General features: G+C 43.2%; 1 protein-coding gene across 5 annotated transcripts in view; it reads right to left on the reverse strand.

Moving 5' to 3' along the window:
* Positions 1-5,947: 5,947 nt before the first annotated feature.
* LOC115166955 (semaphorin-6D) overlaps positions 5,948-22,588 on the reverse strand; it is a 45,562-nt gene continuing 28,921 nt past the window's right edge. For 2 of the 5 annotated variants that reach the window (XM_029720926.1, XM_029720928.1), the window contains exons 11-19: positions 22,022-22,177; positions 21,659-21,832; positions 20,640-20,780; positions 20,162-20,239; positions 18,933-18,991; positions 18,337-18,393; positions 17,475-17,705; positions 14,904-15,148; positions 5,948-10,088 (exon numbers count right to left, since the gene is read on the reverse strand). In XM_029720926.1, coding sequence (XP_029576786.1) covers positions 8,877-10,088; positions 14,904-15,148; positions 17,475-17,705; positions 18,337-18,393; positions 18,933-18,991; positions 20,162-20,239; positions 20,640-20,780; positions 21,659-21,832; positions 22,022-22,177 — 2,353 coding nt within the window. In that variant the 3' untranslated portion in view covers positions 5,948-8,876. The remainder of the gene's footprint in view (positions 10,089-14,903; positions 15,149-17,474; positions 17,706-18,336; positions 18,394-18,932; positions 18,992-20,161; positions 20,240-20,639; positions 20,781-21,658; positions 21,833-22,021; positions 22,178-22,588) is intronic. The other 3 variants (XM_029720929.1, XM_029720930.1, XM_029720931.1) reach the window with 3 other exon arrangements.

The raw sequence follows: 22,588 nt of genomic DNA on the forward strand, positions 1-22,588 counted from the left end.
ATAACAATGGTCATTATGGCCAAACAGTTCTATTTTTGTTTAATCAGACCAGAGGACATTTCTCCAAAAAGTACGATCTTTGTCCCCATGTGCAGTTGCAAACCGTAGTCTGGCTTTTTTTATGGCGGTTTTGGAAAAGTGGCTTCTTCCTTGCTGAGCGGCCTTTCAGGTTATGTCGATATAGGACTATTTTACAGTGGAGAACAACTTTGCTGTTGTTCTGGGATTGATTTGCACTTTTTGCACCAAAGTACGTTCATCTCTAAGAGACAGAATGCGTCTCCTTCCTGAGTGGTATGACGGCTACGTGGTCCCATGGTGTTTATACTTGCGTACAATTGTTTTTACAGATGAACGTGGTACCTTCAGGCATTTGGAAATTGCTCCCAAGGATGAACCAGACTTGTGGAGGTCTACAATTTTTTTCTGAGGTCTTGGCTGATTTCTTTTGATTTTCCCATGATGTCAAGCAAAGAGGCACTGAGTTTGAAGGTAGGCCTTGAAATACATCCACAGGTACACCTCCAATTGACTCAAATGATGTAAATTAGCCTATCAGAAGCTTCTAAAGTCATGACATCATTTTCTGGAAGTTTCCAAGCTGTTTAAAGGCACAGTCAACTTAGTGTATGTAAACTTCTAACCCACTGGAATTGTGATACAGTGAATTATAAGTGAAATAATCTGTCTGTAAACAAGTGTTGGAAAAATTACTTGTGTCATGCACAAAGTAAATGTCCTAACCTACTTGCCAAAACTATAGTTTGTTAACAAGAAATGTGTGGAGTGGTTGAAAAACGAGTTTTAATGACTCCAACCTAAGTGTATGTAAACTTCCGACTTCAACTGTACAGTCATGGCCAAAAGTTTTGAGAATGACACAAATATTAATTTTCACAAAGTTTGCTGCTTCAGTGTCTTTAGATATATTTGTCAGATGTTACTATGGAATACTGAAGTATTGTGTCTTTTATTGACAATTACATGAAGTTGATGCAAAGAGTCAATATTTGCAGTGTTGACCCTTCTTTTTCAAGACCTCTGCAATCCACCCTGGCATGCTGTCAATTAACTTCTGGGCCACATCCTGATTGATGGCAGCCCATTCTTGCATAATCAATGCTTGGAGTTTGTCAGAATTTGTGGGTTTTTGTTTGTCCACGCGCCTCTTGAGGATTGACCACAAGTTCTCAATGGGATTAAGGTCTGGGGAGTTTCCTGGCCATGGACCCAAAATATCGATGTTTTGTTCCCCGAGCCACTTAGTTATCACTTTTGCCTTATGGCAAGGTGCTCCATCATGCTAGAAAAGGCATTGTTCATCACCAAACTGTTCCTGGATGGTTGGGAGAAGTTGCTCACGGAGGATGTGTTGGTACCATTCTTTATTCATGGCTGTGTTCTTAGGCAAAATTGTGAGTGAGCCCACTCCCTTGGCTGAGAAGCAACCCCACACATGAATGGTCTCAGGATGCTTTACTTTTGGCATGACACAGGACTGATGGTAGCGCTCACCTTGTCTTCTCCGGACTAGCTTTTTTCCGGATGCCCCAAACAATTGGAAAGGGGATTCATCAGAGAAAATTACTTTACCCCAGTCCTCAGCAGTCCAATCCCTGTACCTTTTGCAGAATATCAGTCTGTCCCTGATGTTTTTCCTGGAGAGAAGTGGCTTCTTTGCTGCCCTTCTTGACACCAGGCCATCCTCCAAAAGTCTTCGCCTCACTGTGCGGGCAGATGCACTCACACCTGCCTGCTGCCACTCCTGAGCAAGCTCTGTACTGGTGGTGCCCTGATCCCGCAGCTGAATCAACTTTAGGAGACGGTCCTGGCGCTTGCTGGACTTTCTTGGGTGCCCTGAAGCCTTCTTCACAACAATTGAACCGCTCTCCTTGAAGTTCTTGATGATCCGATAAATGGTTGATTTAGGTGCAATCTTACTGGCAGCAATATCCTTGCCTGTGAAGCCCTTTTTGTGCAAAGCAATGATGACGGAACGTGTTTCCTTGCAGGTAACCATGATTGACAGAGGAAGAACAATGATTCCAAGCACCACCCTCCTTTTGAAGCTTCCAGTCTGTTATTCGAACTCAGTCAGCATGACAGAGTGATCTCCAGCCTTGTCCTCGTCAACACTCACACCTGTGTTAACGAGAGAATCACTGACATGATGTCAGCTGCTCCTTTTGTGGCAGGGCTGAAATGCAGTGGAAATTCTTTTTTGGGATTCAGTTCATTTGCATGGCAAAGAGGGACTTTGCAATTAATTGCAATTCATCTGATCACTCTTCTTAACATTCTGGAGTATATGCAAATTACCATCATACAAACTGAGGCAGCAGACTTTGTGAAAATTAATATTTGTGTCATTCTCAAAACTTTTAGTCACGACTGTATATATCCCCCAGAGTCTGTGTGTTGTCAGTACCCTGTAAACGTTCATTATGTGTTGTTAGTACCCTGTATATGTTCATTATATGTTTTTAGCACCCTGTTTATGTTCATTATATGTTTTTAGAACCATGTATATGTTCATTATGTGTTGTTAGTACCCTGTATATGTTCATTATGTGTTGTTAGTACCCTGTATATGTTCATTACATGTTTTTAGAACCCTGTTTATGTTCATTATATGTTTTTAGTACCATGTATATGTTCATTGTGTGTTGTCAGCGCCCTGTTTATGTTCATCGTGTTGTTAGTACCCTGTATATGTTCATTATGTGTTGTTAGTACCCTGTTTATGTTCATTATGTTGTTAGTACCCTGAATATGTTCATTATGTGTTGTTAGTACCCTGTATATGTTCATTATATGTTTTTAGCACCCTGTTTATGTTCATGATATGTTTTTAGAACCCTGTTTATGTTCATTATATGTTTTTAGCACCCTGTTTATGTTCATGATATGTTTTTAGAACCCTCTTTATGTTCATTATATGTTTTTAGAACCCTGTATATGTTCATTATGTGTTGTTAGTACCCTGTATATGTTCATTATGTGTTTTTAGTACCATGTATATTATGTGTTGTTAGTACCCTGTTTATGTTCATTATATGTTTTTAGCACCCTGTTTATGTTCATTATATGTTTTTAGCACCCTGTTTATGTTCATTATATGTTTTTAGAACCCTGTATATGTTCGTTATGTGTTGTTAGTACCCTGTATATGTTCATTATGTGTTGTTAGTAGCCTGTATATGTTCATTATGTGTTGTTAGTACCCTGTATATGTTCATTATGTGTTGTTAGTACCCTGTATATGTTCATTATGTGTTGTTAGTAGCCTGTTTATGTTCATTATGTTGTCAGTACCCTGTATATGTTCATTATGTGTTGTTAGCACCCTGTTTATGTTCATTGTATGTTTTTAGAACCCTGTTTATGTTCATTATATGTTTTTAGAACCCTGTTTATGTTCATTATGTGTTTTTAGAACCCTGTTTATGTTCATTATATGTTTTTTTTAACCCTGTTTATGTTCATTATGTGTTTTTAGCACCCTGTTTATGTTCATTATGTGTTTTTAGCACCCTGTTTATGTTAGGCCCGGATTCAATCTGAGCGCTCTATTTGACAATGTGGCCTTTAAAGGTAATGATACTGCGTACGTATAGATCACATTCAGAGTAAACGCTGCAGATGACAGCTCAATTGGAAATTACCTTTAGATGCCAAGCCCACTATAGTGCTGTTTCGGATTGAACCCTGGCCTGAATGTGTTGTGTGTACCCTGTTTATGTGTTGCGTGTACCCTGTATATGTGTTGTTGCCTGTCGTGTTTATGTGATGTTGCCTGTAGTGTTTATGTGTTGTTGCCTGTAGTGTTTATGTGTGGCTCAGTTGGTAGAGCATGGTGTTTGCAACACCAGGGTTGTGGGTTCGATTCCCACGGGGGGCCAGCACAGAAAAAAAAAAGTATGATATCTATGAAATGTATACATTCACTACTGTAAGTCGCTCTGGATAAGAGCGTCTGCTAAATGACTAAAATGTAAATGTAAATGTAATGTTGTCTGTAGTGTTTATGTGTTGTGTGTACCCTGTATATGTGTTGTTGCCTGTCATGTTTATGTGTTGTTGTCTGTAGTGTTTATGTGTTGTTGTCTGTAGTGTTTATGTGTTGTTGTCTGTAGTGTTTATGTGTTGTTGCCTGTAGTGTCTATGTGATGTTGTCTGTAGTGTCTATGTGATGTTGTCTGTAGTGTTTATGTGTTGTTGCCTGTAGTGTTTATGTGATGTTGTCTGTAGTGTTTATGTGATGTTGTCTGTAGTGTTTATGTGATGTTGTCTGTAGTGTCTATGTGATGTTGCCTGTAGTGTTTATGTGATGTTGCCTGTAGTGTTTATGTGATGTTGTCTGTAGTGTTTATGTGATGTTGTCTGTAGTGTTTATGTGATGTTGTCTGTAGTGTTTATGTGATGTTCTGTAGTGTTTATGTGATGTTCTGTAGTGTTTATGTGATGTTCTGTAGTGTCTATGTGATGTTGCCTGTAGTGTTTATGTGATGTTCTGTAGTGTCTATGTGATGTTGCCTGTAGTGTTTATGTGATGTTGTCTGTAGTGTTTATGTGATGTTGTCTGTAGTGTTTATGTGATGTTGTCTGTAGTGTCTATGTGATGTTGCCTGTAGTGTTTATGTGATGTTGTCTGTAGTGTTTATGTGATGTTGTCTGTAGTGTTTATGTGATGTTGTCTGTAGTGTTTATGTGATGTTGTCTGTAGTGTTTATGTGATGTTCTGTAGTGTTTATGTGATGTTCTGTAGTGTTTATGTGATGTTCTGTAGTGTCTATGTGATGTTGCCTGTAGTGGTGACTGAGAGGAGAATGACCTCCAGATGCATGGTGTCCTTCAGGCCCAGTGTTATAGCGTGCATGAGTGTGTGTGCTAGTGTGTATCTGTAAAACAGAGAATGTCATTCTTCAGCATAATTATTTTTCATTCAACGGATCAAGCGGGGTAAGAGTAGCCTCCTCATACCCCCACCCAGGCCTGGTCCGCTCTTCTATATCTCATCACTGTGACCGTACTGGGTTAGTGTGCATGTGTACGGTGTGTTAGTGTGTGTTCAAGTGCCTGGCACAGTGCTGAGGCTCAGATCTTAAGCCCAGAGCAGGGAGGGACTTGGACCAGATGTTCATCTCCACAGCAACAAACCACTCTGGAAACTTTCCCACATGACCACACACACACACACACACACACACACACACACACACACACACACACACACACACACACACACACACACACACACACACACACACACACACACACACACACACACACATCAAGGTCATCTGCAAACCTCAAGAGCATGTAAGCCCACTAAGCTAAAGCCTAGGCATGCAACAGCACTACTTTGCTTTGGAAATGCAACAACTCAACATTGTTGTTGGCAAGACAACAACACTATTGGCAAGGCAACAATGACTTATTGGCAACCCTAAGCAGAAACAGCCTGGCCTGCAACACCAAATCTTAACAAATCTCCATCCACATTTTGAATTTCTATTTGTGAAACAATGCTGTCTTACATGTATAACTGTAGATATGTAGCTCAGTCAGTGCCAGAGGAGAACAGGACATTGTTTGGCAGAGGTGTAAATAGTGTTTGATGTTAGCTAGTGGTTTGTGATGATAGCAGGGGTGCATGGAGGCAAATAGCCTGTTCTTCTGCTGTGGGATATGTTGAAGAAGGAACACTTTGTATAAATATAGGCATTAGTGTCCCAGTTAAGATTTCACTCATGAAACTCTAATGAAACAAAAGCTTGAGGAGTGGCTTTGCTAAATCACTACAGTTGAACAGTATGTTGATATCTGACTTCTATAGTGAGTTCCGTGATCACTGCATCTTGTGCTCACTAACTGGATTAGAGAGTCACTGGCCTAATCCGCTGTCTTCTGAGAATCAGAAAAAAAACAAGGCTATCTCTCAGAATCAGAATTCTGTGCAGTAATATTTTATTTCAACTATACATGCCGTGTTAAAAAAAATTCAACAAGAAGTCCTGAAACAAAAGACGATCATTTTGTACACATTCACAGTTCCAACTTTACAACATATCTACAAACACTCTGAACAAACATCAGGAGGCCTTACTGTCCAATCAGAACAGTATTAGAAAGGTAATGTCCAACGAGGCTGGTTCATCTACACACATAGAGCATAGATAGACAGGAGGGTAGGAAGGATTTAGACTGACACTGCAACACAAAGACCCAGGTCAATATGGCAATGCACAAGACAGCTGAGCACAGCCTGTCTGTCTGGACGAATGGAACAGAGGGGTGTGTGTGTGTGTGTGTGTCTCTGAGCCCAAACACTGGTTAGCAGAGGACGACTGATAGACAATATACTTTAATTAATACAATTATCTTTTTAAACAAAATGTGGCTTCGGGTTCCAAACCGGCAGACAAATTAATTCCCCAAATAAAGTAAATGTACCCAAATCATAAACTTCATTCTCAATGTAAGATCTGACCCACATCCTGTTGTTGTCCCGGTCACATGACCACTGCTCACTCTAATGGAACAGTTTATTAAGACATTAGATACACATCTTTGATCTATAATAATTACCCGGAGTGTTTACCTTAATACTGGGTTAGATGTTTTATTGAGTACTGTATTGACTGTTTACTGTATATTGGCTGTATAGTGCCATGTTGAGCTGAGTGTTTTGAAACAAAGCGTTTAGAGAGAAGACAAGAGTCAGTCTACATCCCCATGCCATAATAGTACATTCACTGCATGGAACCTCAGCTTGGTCTATCAGCAGCCTTCTTCTTCATGGGGTCATATACGGATACTGTAATCCCAGCATGCTTTGCTTCAGCCTGCATTCTGTAATGGAATGTTGGTGACTAAACCGACTCTTAGTTCTAGAATCGAAATAACTGCAGTTTGGTAGATAAATACAAATTTAAATGCGGGACACAAATTTCACTCTGAACTCAAATAATCAGAGTTGCTTAGGCTATATTGTAACAATAATGACATATTCAGGACCAAATCACTTTTTTTCTTCAATATTCTGTATATCGATCATTCGTTGAATAAGGCACACGATGCACAGATTGTGGTTAACTGGCCTAAAAATAGGTATACTCATATATTTATAATATGTACAGTATCTTGTCATTACCAGCATGACTCGGTAGGACACATTGGTAGATGTTGGTGTGATTGTACACTTGTCACTCACTGGGAAACTGCAAACACAACACTGCCTCTGGAACCAAAATGGCAACCAGAGAACCAAAGCTCTAAGATCAGTTACCCTGGAAATGGTGAAGATTAGGTTTGAGAGAGGGTAAGCTGATCCTGCATCTGTACCTTGGGGCAACTACCACACAGAGAACAGTGAACTCCCACCGGAGCACAGAGACTAACACTAGTGACGGACATGCAGTTGGCAGGTGAGACAGACAGACATGTTACAGAACGACATTTCAACCTGACAGAACTAAACCCATTGGTGTTGCATAAAATGTTTACGTCTTCCATTTCTGAATAAAATAAAGAAAACCAAACCAAAACAACACCAGCCTGTTGAAGTGGGTTGGATGAAATGTTTCTAAATACCACACTGCTACATTGAAAGACTGGAGGAAAGGTCTCTGCATCGCCAGTCTGTATCTGTGTGTCTGTGTGAGACATGAGAAGAGTGGTATGTGTTGATAGAGGACTCTGATGTCACTGGAGCCTGTTCTAACAGTGCATCGAATTGCATGGTCTGTACACTCACACACACACACACACACACACACACACACACACACACACACACACACACACACACACACACACACACACACGTCAGAAGACAATGGCAGCTGTAGGGTACAGACACATAAGAGGACTAAATACACTCAACATATAGTACTCATCATAAACCAATAGCAACATACATTACTCATCATAAACCAATAGCAGCAAACGTGTTTAGTAGATATCCCAGTGAGTTACAGAGGGTCCCTGTTAGGGTACGTAGGCAGCCAGGCCTTTCACCTCCCCAAGCAAAGTGTGTGTGTATGTGTTTGCTGTACATTGGGTTTTGCCCTCCAGCTGACACACACTGGTGTTCTCTCTGTTGCCTTCCTTCCTCCTCAGTCTTTATAGTTGAGTTAAACACCTCTAAAGGGACACTATGTTTAGTGTCTCCTCGCTGCTCTCCCCCATCAGTCAGACAGACAAGATACAAACAGTTCTATCGTATTCCTCCCCCTTGTTCAGTTCAGTCCAGTTCACATTCATGGGAAGACAGAGGGTGTCCCCCAAATGGCACCGTTATTCCCTATATAGTGCACTAGGTACAACCAGGCCTATGTGCCGTGGTCAGAAGTAGTTGACAACAAAGGGAATAGGGTGCCATTTGTGACACAAACAGACAGTGCTTAGTGACAGTGAGACATCAGACCCATTCTTCAAGTAGTTCTCGGAGTTAGACCTCGTACCGTCCACAGTCAGGATCATAGGGCCAGGCTACACACTGGGGGCCACGCTAGTCCCCTACAGGACCCCTACACCCATCTACCCCCACCCTGCCTTATGTCCTGGGGCTGGGCTGGGGTTAGTGAGCCAGGGCCAGGGATCAGGGTTAGAGGAGACTGACCAGTGTGTTGTGAGATGGAGAGAAACATGGAGCCACAAGACAAGACACAGAACTCCACGTCACATCTTTGGCCACTGGTGTGATTTCCCTTTTTAGAGTGAAGGAATGAATCATTCCATAGGGAACACACCCCAACACACATGGTCCTGCTCCCTCCCTAAGCCTTCTCACAACCAGTCTGGCTCTAGAGCACACTCAGTAGTGCCCCTGCCCTGTCCCAGTTAGTACACTCCATAGTGTCTATAGTGTCCTAGTAGCTGTACTTGTTGACCACCCTCATCTGAGGAGTCTGTGGGGTGAAGGCGTTGGGTTTAGGGGGGACGTCAGGTTTTAGGGACGGGGTCCGTTTAAGCCCCTGGCGAGGGAGTGAGCCGTGCCCACTGTAGCTGCTCTGGCGGGACAGGGAGGGGGGGTGGGGGTGTTGATGGGGGGAGTGGAGCCCCCTCTGGGAGTCCAGTCTGGAGGGAGGGGTGGGGGGCATGTACCCCCCTCTGTTCATACTGTGTTGGTGGGACAACGACACCCCCATACTGACCCCGTTGGGAGAGGTGGCGGTGAGGGAGTGTCTGTGAGAAGAGCTCCTGTGATGAGAGCCGTACCTCCTCTCCAGGGTGCCGCTCATGCTTCCTCCCATACCCAGGCTGCCTGTGGGGGAGCTAGGGGTGGAGGGCAGGGGGACGTCAACCCTCTTGGTGGGGCTGTGCCTGGGCAGGGAGGAGGAGGAGGAGGGGGAGTAAAGAGAGGCCTCTCGGCTGGGGACCTTGGGGGGAACCTCAGTGATGTCCCCTAGAGGCTCCAGCATCAGGTGTTGTCTGCTGGGTCGGGGCGCTGAGCCGGCCCCCTCTTGGAGGATAGCCTTGGAGCTAGCGTTAGCCGTGTTAGCATCGTTCAGGTGCTTCAGCAGGTCGTTCAGTGTGTTCCTGGCATCCAGCGACCTCTTCTGCTCCTTCCTGCTTCCTTTAGAATGAAGGGGTGTGGCCTGCAAGTGTTCCATGTTCTCTGGCTTCCTGTCCAGGGTGCGCGGCGGCGTGATGTTGTCGGCTGGGTTTCCATGGTAACCACTGCGGTATTCGTGCGTGGCGTTGGGAAGGACGACGGCACTGGGGATGTGGGAGTGTCCCAGCGCAGGGTGGGGTTGGGGCTGGGGGTGAGGAGGGGGGGAGGAACTGGGGTGGAACTGGGGACTCTTGGCGATGGAGGAGGAGGAGGTAGAGTTGGAGTTCTTCCTGGATCCGTTGATCTTCCCGTGGTGATTGGCTCGCTCCCACTGGTTCCTGATTGGCTGCAGGCCTTTCTGCTGCAGCACAGGCGTAGACTCGGGGGTGGGCAGGGCGGCCAGCTCGGGGGGCTGACAGCCGTCCCGGAGGATCATGGTCTTGGTATCTCCGTTAGGCGTCAGGTCCTTACCACTGCTCAGTAAGTTGGTGTACAGCTTGGGACAGTCCAGACTTGGCTGGTACTCCTGGAGACAGGACAGGACAGGAGGACAGAAGAGAGGGCATTGTTCATTTGGTTCCTCCTGCCAACACATACTGTACATACGTACTGTACATACATACATCCTGTACATACATACATACATACATACATACATACATACATACATACATACATACATACATACATACATACATACATACATACATACATACATACATACAGTGCCTTCGGAAAGTATCCAGACCCTTTGACTTTTTCAACATTTTGTTACGTTACAGCCTTATTATAAAATGGGTTAAATAAAAATAAATCCTCAGCAATCTACACACAATACCCCATAATGACAAAGAAAAAACTGTTTTTTAGATCTGGGGAAGGATACCAAAAAATGTCTGCAGCATTGACAGTCCCCGAGAACACAGAGGCCTCCATCATTCTTAAATGGAAGAAGTTTGGAACCACCAAGACTCTTCCTAAACTGGCCTGCTGGCCAAACTGAGCAATCGGGGGAGAAGGGCCAAGAACCCGATGGTCACTCTGACAGAGCTCTAGAGTTCCTCTGTGGAGATGGGAGAACCTTCCAGAAGGACAACCATCTCTGTAGCTCTCCACCAATCAGGCCTTTATGGTAAAGTTGCCAGATGGAAGCAACTCCTCAGTAAAAGGCACATGACAGCCCACTTGGAGTTTGCCAAAAGGCACCTAAAGACTCTCAGACCATGAGAAACAAGATTCTCTGGTCTTATGAAACCAAGATTGAACTCTTTGGCCTGAATGCCAAGCATCACGTCTGGAAGAAACCGGGCACCATCCCTACGGTGAAGCATGGTGGTGGCAGCATCATGCTGTGGGGATGTTTTTCAGAGGCAGGGATTGGGAGACTAGTCAGGATTAAGGGAAAGATGAACGGAGCAAAGTACAGAGAGATCCTTGATGAAAACCTGCTCCAGAGCACTCAGGACCTCAGAATGGGGCGAAGGTTCACTTTCCAACAGATCAACAACTCTAAGCACACAGCCAAGACAACGCAGGAGTGGCTTCGGGACAAGTCTCTGAATGTCCTTGAGTGGCCCAGCCAGAGCCCAGACTTAAACCTGATTGAACATCTCTGGAGAAACCTGAAAATAGCTGTGCAGCAACGCTCCCCATCCAACCTGACAGAACTTGAGAGGATCTGCAGAGAAGAATGGGAGAAACTCCCCAAATACAGGTGTGCCAAGCTTGTAGCGGCATACCCAAGAAGACTCAAGGCTGTAATCGCTGCCAAAGGTGCTTCAACAAAGTACTGGGGAAAGGGTCTGAATACTTATGTAAATGTAATATTCGTTTTTTTATTTTTTATAAATTAGCAAACATTTCTAAAAACCTGTTTTTGCTTTGTCATTATGGGGTATTGTGCGTAGATTGATGAGGATTTTTTTTAAATGAATTTTAGAATAAGGCTGTAAGCTAACAAAATGTGGAAAAGGTCAAGGGGTCTGAATACTTTCCGAAGGCACTGTAAATGTTCTATCCAGGGGGTGAATTACAGGGGAGCCAGGGGGGGCTCAGCTCCCCTGAATGAAACAAAAGTCCAACTTTGGGGGGATCTAAATAATGCTAATTTAACCATTCTCCTATTTGTTTAAAAGCAGTGGTAAATATGTTTTACAGTGGTAAATATGAAAATAAAAGTTTACAAATTAATCAAACACTCCCACCTTTCTGTCATGGTTTAAACCATTTATTTCTATGTAGCTGCACAAACCGTCTCCCTGTCCACTCACTAGTGCTGAATTTCACCTCAGCTGAGCTCCTTTAAACACATTGATTTTTCTATGTACTTGCTCATTTTCGCCATTTTTTTGCCAAGTCCCCTTGATAAAAATAGCCTTTAATTCCAATGCATTAGATTTATCCATTCATTCATAATTGTTTGCTTTTGTAGTCAGCTGTTTAGAGCGCTCATTGCTTTGTTTCTCAGGCCAGCAAAGGGTATTGTTGTTCTCTGTGCCGTCCGTGACCAGAAGTAGACCATTTATTTAGCTTTATTATTTTCAATCAATATCAGTTTTCTTGCCTGGATCAGCTGATGATTGTCTCCAATATCACTGGACAACTAGCCTACAGCTAAACAACAATGCGCAACCATTCCATCCAACATTAACGACAGTAGGCCTATAGTAGACTCTTTAGAAGACTACGATTTTGCAATGGCATAGGCCTACATTATTTTGGATAATGACATTTTACATAGGCATGGTTACACTTAGTGCTTTTTCCGAGAACTTCAAGATCCAGGAATAGTACAGGGTTTAAGTTCAATGGTCTAATTCAATCGTTAAATGCTTAATAATTACAAATGACACTGTCATTAATGTCATAAATGTAGGGAAAGAAAGGTTGTGGTTTATGTCACACGATCTGTGAAGAATCTAAGCATTCAACTCGTGAAATATGGATGACTCATGAACTAGGGTGTAACCATGTTTTGATTCAACTTGTGTATTATATTGAATGTAGGCTACCTGTTCTGCTTATGTTCATGTGTGTAAAATTGCTTCAGTTGAGAGCGTAGGCTACTGGCAGTGGTATTGGCCTAGTGGAGGGTAAAGGCAACAAAATGCAGTTGACCCTCTTTTTTCTGAAAAATGCATTAAAAGTATAGGGAGCGTAACTTTTTTCACCGCAACCGGCAATCAGAGTTTACACACCATTTATTTACTACTACATCACTGGCTACCCCACAGTGGAGGTGTCAATACCCATAAAACCTAGCGGTCAAGCTTGGAAATGGTTCCAATTGTTTTTCCCATAGGGAATTTTAGAAACACTTAATGTAAGGGATGTGTTTCGTGGAGGCTTATCCAGGCGTGACGTTTTGATAACCATGTAAATCTCTCTCGGACAAGGTGACTTTTATCAATATAGTCAGCTTTATTTACTTTTCGGTTTGAAAATGCTATATATATATAGATATATGGTGGAAAAACGATTGGAGCCATTCCCTTGTTGACCGCTAGGTTTTATGGGTATTATGACTCATTCTGTGGTACTCTATAGGCCTACACATTGTAGCCTAGTCTAGTAAATTGACCATGTGTGTTAGGGTAACCCCTCGTTTTTCCCAGGACAGTTTCAGCCCCATTTCAGATGTCCTGACTTTTCAAGGAACAAAAAATGTAAATTTGTCAGCAAGAAGCATCAATTAATGTAGGCCTAATCAATGGTATTCGCCAAATGTCAGTAGGCACAATTTTTGGTGTTTTGTAAACAGATGTCTATTTCTAGTCATCATTGTACACGCAGATGTCTTTTTCTAGTCATCATTGTACATGCAGATGTCTATTTCCAGTCATCATTGTACATGCGGATGTCTATTTCCAGTCATCATTGTACATGCAGATGTCTATTTCTAGTCATCATTGTACATGCAGATGTCTATTTCCAGTCATCATTGTACATGCAGATGTCTATTTCCAGTCATCAGAGTACATGCAGATGTCTATTTCCAGTCATCAGAGTACATGCAGATGTCTATTTCCAGTCATCATTGTACATGCAGATGTCTATTTCCAGTCATCAGAGTACATGCAGATGTCTATTTCCAGTCATCAGTGTACATGCAGATGTCTATTTCCAGTCATCAGTGTACATGCAGATGTCTATTTCCAGTCATCAGAGTACATGCAGATGTCTATTTCCAGTCATCAGAGTACATGCAGATGTCTATTTCCATTCATCAGTGTACATGCAGATGTCTATTTCCAGTCATCAGTGTACATGCAGATGTCTATTTCCAGTCATCATTGTACATGCAGATGTCTATTTCCAGTCATCAGTGTACATGCAGATGTCTATTTCCAGTCATCAGTGTACATGCAGATGTCTATTTCCAGTCATCAGTGTACATGCAGATGTCTATTTCCAGTCATCATTGTACATGCAGATGTCTAGTTCCAGTCATCAGAGTACATGCAGATGTCTAGTTCCAGTCATCAGAGTACATGCAGATGTCTATTTCCAGTCATCATTGTACATGCAAATGTCTATTTCCAGTCATCAGTGTACATGCAGATGTCTATTTCCAGTCATCAGTGTACATGCAGATGTCTATTTCCAGTCATCAGTGTACATGCAGATGTCTATTTCCAGTCATCAGAGTACATGCAGATGTCTATTTCCAGTCATCAGAGTACATGCAGATGTCTATTTCCAGTCATCAGTGTACATGCAGATGTCTATTTCCAGTCATCAGAGTACATGCAGATGTCTATTTCCAGTCATCAGAGTACATGCAGATGTCTATTTCCAGTCATCAGAGTACATGCAGATGTCTATTTCCAGTCATCAGTGTACATGCAGATGTCTATTTCCAGTCATCAGAGTACATGCAGATGTCTATTTCCAGTCATCAGTGTACATGCAGATGTCTATTTCCAGTCATCAGAGTACATGCAGATGTCTATTTCCATTCATCAGTGTACATGCAGATGTCTATTTCCAGTCATCAGAGTACATGCATTGCACTGTTTGGATTATTTTGGAGTGGACAAACACGCACAAACACCTACATTTTGAAATGATTTGTTTGACAATCAGATGAAAGCATCATGACTGGTTGTGTTCATGCCACATTAAAAGGTAATCAATTTTTACCGTTAAATTACGTCTTTATTATTATTATTAGGCCCCACCCAAAGACATTGTGCACGCCGCACCCTGAATGTCAGTGTAATTCGCACTCTGGTTCTATCTATCTACATAAGATACAACGATAATGTCAGTCAGTAACACTCGGTTACTGAATAATGTGTTGACTCATAAATTGCACTCTGTATTCAAGTCTCCAGGTTACCTTGACAGGACTGTCGAAGAGCCCGTTGAGCTTAGCGAAGGATCCGGTGGAGTCGCTGCAGGAGGGGGCTGACTCTGCATCTTTGTGGGCGTGCCGGGGCTTGTGGCGGAGGAAGGAGTCTCTGTAGCAGAACACCACCAGGCCTGCCACTAACGCCCCCAGGAGGAAGGCAGCCAACACACAGCTGATCAGGATATTCATGTGGACCATCTGATTGGCTTCTCCCGCCTGGACCTCCCACACACCTGAAGTCACACACCCCATTGGTTAACGAACACCCTGACACACACAATCACAGCCAATCACAGCTTTACACTACACCTCTATAGCAGGTGTGTTTGTGGACACTCAGTCATGCATGGTTTCTCTGCTTTTCCCCTTAAAGGTATTCTGTCCGCTATCCAACAGGGATTTTATCGTCAACAAAACCTTTCAGATTGGCTTCCACTCTCGTCATTCTTAATTGTAAATACATGGTGAAAATGGTTAGGATCCCACAACCACTCCGGTGATGTAAGCCAATCTAGAAGAAGTAGTGTTATGTTAGTTTGAAGAGGAAGAATTGAAGTGTTGCTTTTTCCCTACCAACTGTCAAACATTTGTCCAGATAAAAAGGAGGGTTAGTGCATTCCTAACTAGGACAGAGAAAGACTTGTTCTCCCAATATCAGAAAGACAATGAACCATTGACTCCCCAGCGTTGTCAAAGGGAAGAGGATTGTAGTTTGTCCTCTACATGGTGAGGCTGTTCTGTTTCTAGACTGCAGCTTGGTTAGTAACCACAGACATGGACGAGTTAGACATCCACAGAGCAGGACAGAGACAGAGAGAGGTCCTGGAGCAGGAGGGGTTAATGGACAGGCCTGGGACATGCTCTAACGCTCCTAGGGTTAAAAAATCCTAACTCCCGGTGTTAACCCTTTACACCTGGGAACAGGGTTAACCCTTCAACTGTAACAGCCAGGGTAATAGGGTCTACTGGCAGAGAGAGAAACGAGGGCCAAATAAAAGAGTCTGAAGAAAGAATATAGAAGTGCAGAAGGTTTGAAGATAAGATTTGAAAGAATTGTATAAAAAGGGAGAAAATACATTTCACCATGTAGAAAATCATTATAATCATGACAATAAATCAATGAATAAATCAAAATACATGAAGTTGGATGAAATATAAATCATAACAAAATCTGAAAATGTAATCTGCTATATCAATTGATGGCAATCCTGATGGTAATCTCAAATACCTGTGTGTGTGTGTGTGTGTGTGTGTGTGTGTGTGTGTGTGTGTGTGTGTGTGTGTGTGTGTGTGTGTGTGCGTGTGTGTGTGTGTATCAAGTGTGTCTGTGTCTGTGTACCAGTCAAAAATTGACACACCTACTCATTCAAGGGTTTTTCTTGTATAATAATAGTGAAGACATCAAAACTATGAAATAACACATATGAAATCATGTAGTAACCAAAAAAAGTGTTAAACAAATCAAAATACATGTTATATTTGAGATTCTCCAAAGTAGCCACCCTTTGCCTTAATGACAGCTTTGCACACCCTTGGCATTCTCTCAACCAGCTTTATGAGGTAGTCACCTGCAATACATTTCAATTAAGAGGTGTGCCTTGTTAAAAGTTAATTTGTGGAATTTCTTTCCTTAATTAATTTCAGCCAATCAGTTGTGTTGTGACAAGGGAGAAGTGGTATACAGAAGACAGCCCAATTTGGTAAAATACCAAGTCCATATTATGGCAAGAACAGCTCAAATAAGCGAAGAGAAATGACAGTCCATCATTACTTTAAGACATGATGGTCAGTCAATACAGAAAATTTCAACAAGTTTCTTCAAGTGCAGTCGCAAAAACCATCAAGCACTATGATGAAACTGGCTCTCATGAGGACCAGCACAGGACAGGAGGACCCAGAGTTACCTCTGCTGCAGAGGATAAGTTCATTCGAGAGTTACCAGCCTCAGATTGCAGCCCAAATAAATGCTTCACAGAGTTCAAGTAACAGACACATCTCAACATCAACTGTTCAGAGGAGACTGCGTGAATCAGGCCTTCATGGTCGAATTGGTGCAAAGAAACCACGAGCAATGGACATTAGACCGGTGGAAATCTGTCCTTTGGTCTGATGAGTCTAAATGTGAGATTTTTGTATCCAACCGCCGTGTCTTTGTGAAACGCAGAGTAGGTGAACGGATGATCTCCGCATGTATAGTTCCCACCGTGGGTCTGTGTGATGGTGCTTTGCTGGTGACACTGTCTGATTTATTTAGAATACACCATCCCACCTGATTCGCCATCCCACCTGATTCGCCATCCCACCATATACTATATATTTTGATTTGTTTAACACTTTTTTGGTTACTACATGACTCCATATGTGTTATTTCATAGTTTTGATGTCTTCGCTATTATTCTACAATGTAGAAAATAGTAGAAATAAAGAAAAACCCTTGAATGAGTAGGTGTGTCCAGACTTTTGACTGGTACTGTGCGTGTCTGCTGTAGCAGCTATGGGATAGTCAGGGCTCCATAAAGTGTGGTGGCAGCAGTTCTCTCTCTCCCTGCTAGGCCTTACCCTCTAGGCCCCCTGGGAGTGACTCTAGTGAATAGGAGGTGGCCGGGTCATCCTGCTGCACAAACCCTGAGCCATACAGGTCTGGAGAACCAGCCCCAGGCCCCAACCCAGGCCTTTCCCTGGGACCAAGCCCAGGATGGGGGCTCAGGGTGGGGGTGAGTACTGGGGGTACTGGGGGGTGTATGGGCCCACTGGGCTGGTCTGTGAATGACGTAGATGACATCTCCATGTCTGTGGTGACAAACAAACTGTTAACACGGTGCGTAGACATGAGGCCAGCAGGCTGTTAGCTTACATCCTGGTTAGTAGGCATGGGTTGGTATGTGTACGCACATATGGGTTAGTTTACATAACATAATAGGTTTAATGTTTTATGATAGTGCTGTTTGAAAAAATAAAACATTTTCTGATTCAAGAGCTATTTTTTTTATCATTACCAGTAATAGAAATACAGTTGTAAGATTCATTTTTTTGAGACAGGATACAGTTTGAAAGGGGAAAAGGGTGAGAGTTGTCTTAGGAAGGTCTTTGGTACACAGCAGCGATGATTTCATAGCAGTGATGACGTCAGAGGAGGGAGGGGCGCCGAGTGAACATGCAGGAAGTAAACAGGAAGTAAAGAGGAAGTGCGTGGGGAAGAAGAAGTGAGGAAGTGAGTCAGTGTAGCGGTGAGATGGAGATTTCTGACGTAACCCGGTGATGATGTTGTTTGTTGTGATGATGAAGAAGATAAAGGTATTGAAGAAGAGGAGGTTTGTTAAAAAAGATGAAGAGCGAGCAGCGTTGAAGGAAGGATGGAAGGAGACAGGGGTTCGGAGCTCAAGGAAAGAAAGAAACCAGCGGAATAAAAGATCCAACTAACCAGAGGTCGGGTCACCAAATGATTTGTAATCTGTCGCTGAAGTAGTGGCCAAAAACACTAAAACAATTAAAGGAACAAGAAATCAGCATAAAGGAACCCAAAAGTAAAGTCTCAAAACAAAAAAAGGCCCTGATAACTAAGAGTGTAGTTCTTTTTAATCAAATGATAAAAAGCTAAAGGACAGGTTGTCTGAGTAGGCCTATTGCTCCAAGTCTTGTCTGTCTCTAGACCTGAGGAGAGACAGCTATGCATGGTCTCTATCCCCTGTTCTAGTTCTATGGTTCAGCCTGGTGTGTCTCCTATAGCAACACTGTCTTAGTACTGCTACTGGTAGAGCACGTCTATGTTTCTTCCCTCCAAGTAGGTAGCATTAGTTACAGGTGGCCTGGGTGTGTACAGTATGTGCATCTACAGTAGATGTGTATGTTAATACTGAACATAGAACCATGTAGAGAGGGTTACTGATTGGTGTGTTGGTATGGTGTGGTTACTGGTGTTACTGGTAGTGTGTTACTGGTTGGTTGTGCAGACTGATGGTGTGTGATAGTGAGAGAGAGCGAGAAAGAGATGGGTTGGTATGAATGGGAGGGGCTCACCATGGCAGTCTCCCAGCTGAACCGTGTTCCCAAACTCTACATCCTGCTCATAACCAGACCTGAAAGAGAGAGGGAGAGGGGAGGAGAAAGAAATGACAAATTAGAGCAGAGAACCAAACCTCTCCAACCATCAACATTTCCTTCCTTTATTCAAGTTTTTCCTGAACTATGTAGTATGTACCGTAGATTAGTACTGTGGTAGTATTGTAATATTTAATACTCACAGGGCTCTAAATGTACATTTTTCATTGGTAACACTGTTCCTTCTGCCTTTAAAAAAGTTAGGAGCACCAGAAAATCAGATTTTTTAAATGGATTGAGATATAGCCTATATGAAGTCTAGCTGCTTCTAAAGCCCATGTGCCCTAAAATCTAATATGGAACCCTGTAAATACATGTGTTTATTATAAAAACCTAAAATGTTGATACAGATACCTGTCATTGAAATGAAAAAGTCATTTTGTGGAATATACGGTTTCTACATATGTAAAAGCACTATTTTCCTATTGATATGCATTACATTGAAAAGTGTACACTGTCTCTTTAAGCATTTGTGAAGATGCCATGCAGGACATCTCTCATTCAAATCAAATACAATTTTATTGGTCACATACGCATATTTAGCAGATGTTATTGCGGGTGTAGTTAAATGCTTGTGCCATTCATTGTTCCATTCATTCATTGATCATTGATCTCCTGAAGAAGCTATCCCGTTTCCTTTCTTTCTGTGCCTCCAAATGTTTGGATATACTGGTAAAGTTACCAGGTTGTTTGCTAGCTAGCTAATGAGCTAACAAACATGACTGAACAAGGTGTAGAACAAATGCGGCCCGCGAATAGTTTTAGAAAGGCCCGCGGCATGGTTTATGAATGTAAAATGCGGCCCGCCAATCCGTGACCAGAAGAAAAAACGTTGGTCCAGTAATATGGGTCAGATCTTTAGAACTGTTTGGACTAAAAACAAGCAGTTTTCACTGGATTAATGGTGCAAGCATTGTGCTAACTAATCTGCGCTCGGGAAACAACGGTACAACGAAGCCTTATCATTACAAACATTATTAAAAATAAAGATAAACAAATATTGGATTTTTTTTGAGTCGCACTGGTGCTTCCAATTGAAAAACTCCAGCCCGAACAGCGAAATATTTTGTTGCATATGAGATCAAATTGGTCACACTTTAGGGACCTGAGTATGCATACTATTTAGTATTGTAATACTTGGTACTCACAGAACTCCAGGCAGGATCCTCTCACAGGCTCCATGAGGCATCCAGCCACAGTAGGGGTCCCTGGACGCTGTACAAGACCTATGGTAGAAACACAACACAGGGTTAACATATATCTGTAAATACACAGTTCACCATACAGGGTTAAATAGGCGGCACCAGTTAACCTCTGTCTGGCTGTATATTAACCAGTGTGCTGCAGGTTCTCAATGTTTATGACATATAGAGAAAAAACACATCAATAAACACACACACCTGTGACCAGGTACAGCATAAAGTAACCTTGGAGTGGAGTGTGTGCATGTTTCTGAATGTGTGTGTGTCTGTGTCTGAGTCAGAGTGCACGCTCGTGTGTGTCTGTATGTGTCTGTGTCTGTATGTGTCTGAGTCAGAGTGCACGCTCGTGTGTGTCTGTATGTGTCTGTGTCAGTATGTGTCTGAGTCAGAGTGCACCCTCTTGTGTGTCAGTGTGGTGACTCACTTGTGGCAGTTAGTGTGTCGCTCACAGCGGCTGAGCGGCATGCGAACCACACAGCTAGAGAAAGCTACATACACACTGTGTGTGTCTCTGTCAACATGGAGCGACAAAATATGCCTGTCATCCTCACTGTTAGACAGACACCTGGGAGACAGAGAGAAGAAAAGAGAGGGAAGAGAGGGGTTGGGAGAGGAGAGGGAGTAGGGGAGAGAGAGAAAGGGAGGGTGGTGGAGGGGGGAGACAGAGAGGAGTCAGAAATCAGATTACAGGTTACTTGATCAGTTGTTTATCAGAAAGGCCTGTCTACGGTTTCACTCTCCAGATGTAATCACAGTGGCACTGTTTAGCCCTGATACCCTTACTGACAGGAGAGAACGAGAGACTGAGAGAAAGACAGAGGAGAGAGAGCGAGCGAGAGAGAGAGGAAGACCGGAGAAAGAGAGACAGAGGAAGACAGAGGAGAGAAACAGAGACAGAGGAAGACAGAGGAAGAGAGAGGGGAGAGAGGAGAGACAGAGGAAGAGAGATGAGAGTGAGAGAGACAGAGGAAGAGAGAGAAGAGACAGGAAGGTAGAGGAGAGAGAAACAGAGGAAGAAAGAGGAGAGAGGAGAGACTGAGAGGAAGAAAGAGGAGAGTGAGAGAAAGACAGAGGAGAGAGAGAGACTGAGAGGAAGACAAAAGGAGAGAGACCTAGGAAGAGAGAGGAGAGTGTGAGAGACAGAGGAAGAGAGAGGAGAGAGAAACAGAGGAAGAAAGAGGAGAGACTGAGGAAGAAAGAGGAGAGCAAGAGAAAGACAGAAGAAGAAAGAGGAGAGGAAGCGAGAGACAGAGTAAGAGAGCGGAAGAGAGAGGAGAGACAGACGGTGAGAGACACACAGAGGGAAAGTGAAAAACACAGTGATTGATGAGACCAAAAAAAGAGAAAGACAGTAAGTGACAAAACTAAGAGAGAGATGCAAAGAGAGTAAGAGAGAGACTAAGAGAGAGAGACAGCGAGAGACGTGTAGTGAGTGTTCCGTACTTGGCTCTGTTGAACAGGTCAATCTCCTCCAATAGGATGCTGTCGTTTAGGGACATAGGGGAAGTCTTGGCTAGAACCTTCAGCACCACGCCCGCCTCTGAACCAATGAACAGCACCGTGTAGTTACCATGTGGACCAGCCGCGTTGTCCACCGCCAGGGCTGTCAGCCTGTACCTAGAGAGACAGGGACAAGACAGAAGGACAGTCAGACTTCAGTAGGAATTATCAAGCCAGTATTTAAAGGCCCTCTGTGCGATCTACACAGATCTACACTGCCTTTTGTTTTTGTTTTTTGTTGAGTGTTACCCGGGAATGCAGATCCCTCAAGCAACTCTTACGATGTGTGTGTGTGTGTGTTCTTACCTGACGCGTGTCTTGGTGAACCAGGGCTCGTCTCCTATGTTAGGCACGGAGGCGTCCATGAGGGGGTGAGACTTGATGAAGAGGAGGGTCTCATCAGGGAACTCTATAGAGGTCTTATAGGACTCAGCCTGGCCATGACCCGCACAGCAGCCTGGCCTGGAGACATAGGGGTCAGAGAGGGGTCAAAGGTCAACACAGGTCACACATGAGCCCAGCTACCATCACCCTGTAGGGACTAATAATGTTGACTCTATTGAATTGAACTGAGGAGAGGGGTTAGGGCATGAGAGAGGAGCAGATGCCTGTCAGGACAACAAAGAGACCTGCTGCTGTATCACCGTAAACATGAAGTCATAACAGAGGACTAGAATGTTAATTATTTACCACCATAATGAGCAGCTCTGTGGACTTTGTGTGGGGCCAGCGAGCTGAGCTACGTGTGTGTGTAAATGGTGTGTGTGAATGCAGGTTAAATATGCAACGTGTCTAATTATCCAGATTAATTATTTACTGCTAATAACCACCAGCTCTGTGTGTGTGTGTGTGTGTGCATGTGTGTGTGTGTGT

Source organism: Salmo trutta, chromosome 29 (genome assembly GCF_901001165.1).
Source record: "Salmo trutta chromosome 29, fSalTru1.1, whole genome shotgun sequence".
NCBI lineage: Eukaryota > Metazoa > Chordata > Actinopteri > Salmoniformes > Salmonidae > Salmo > Salmo trutta.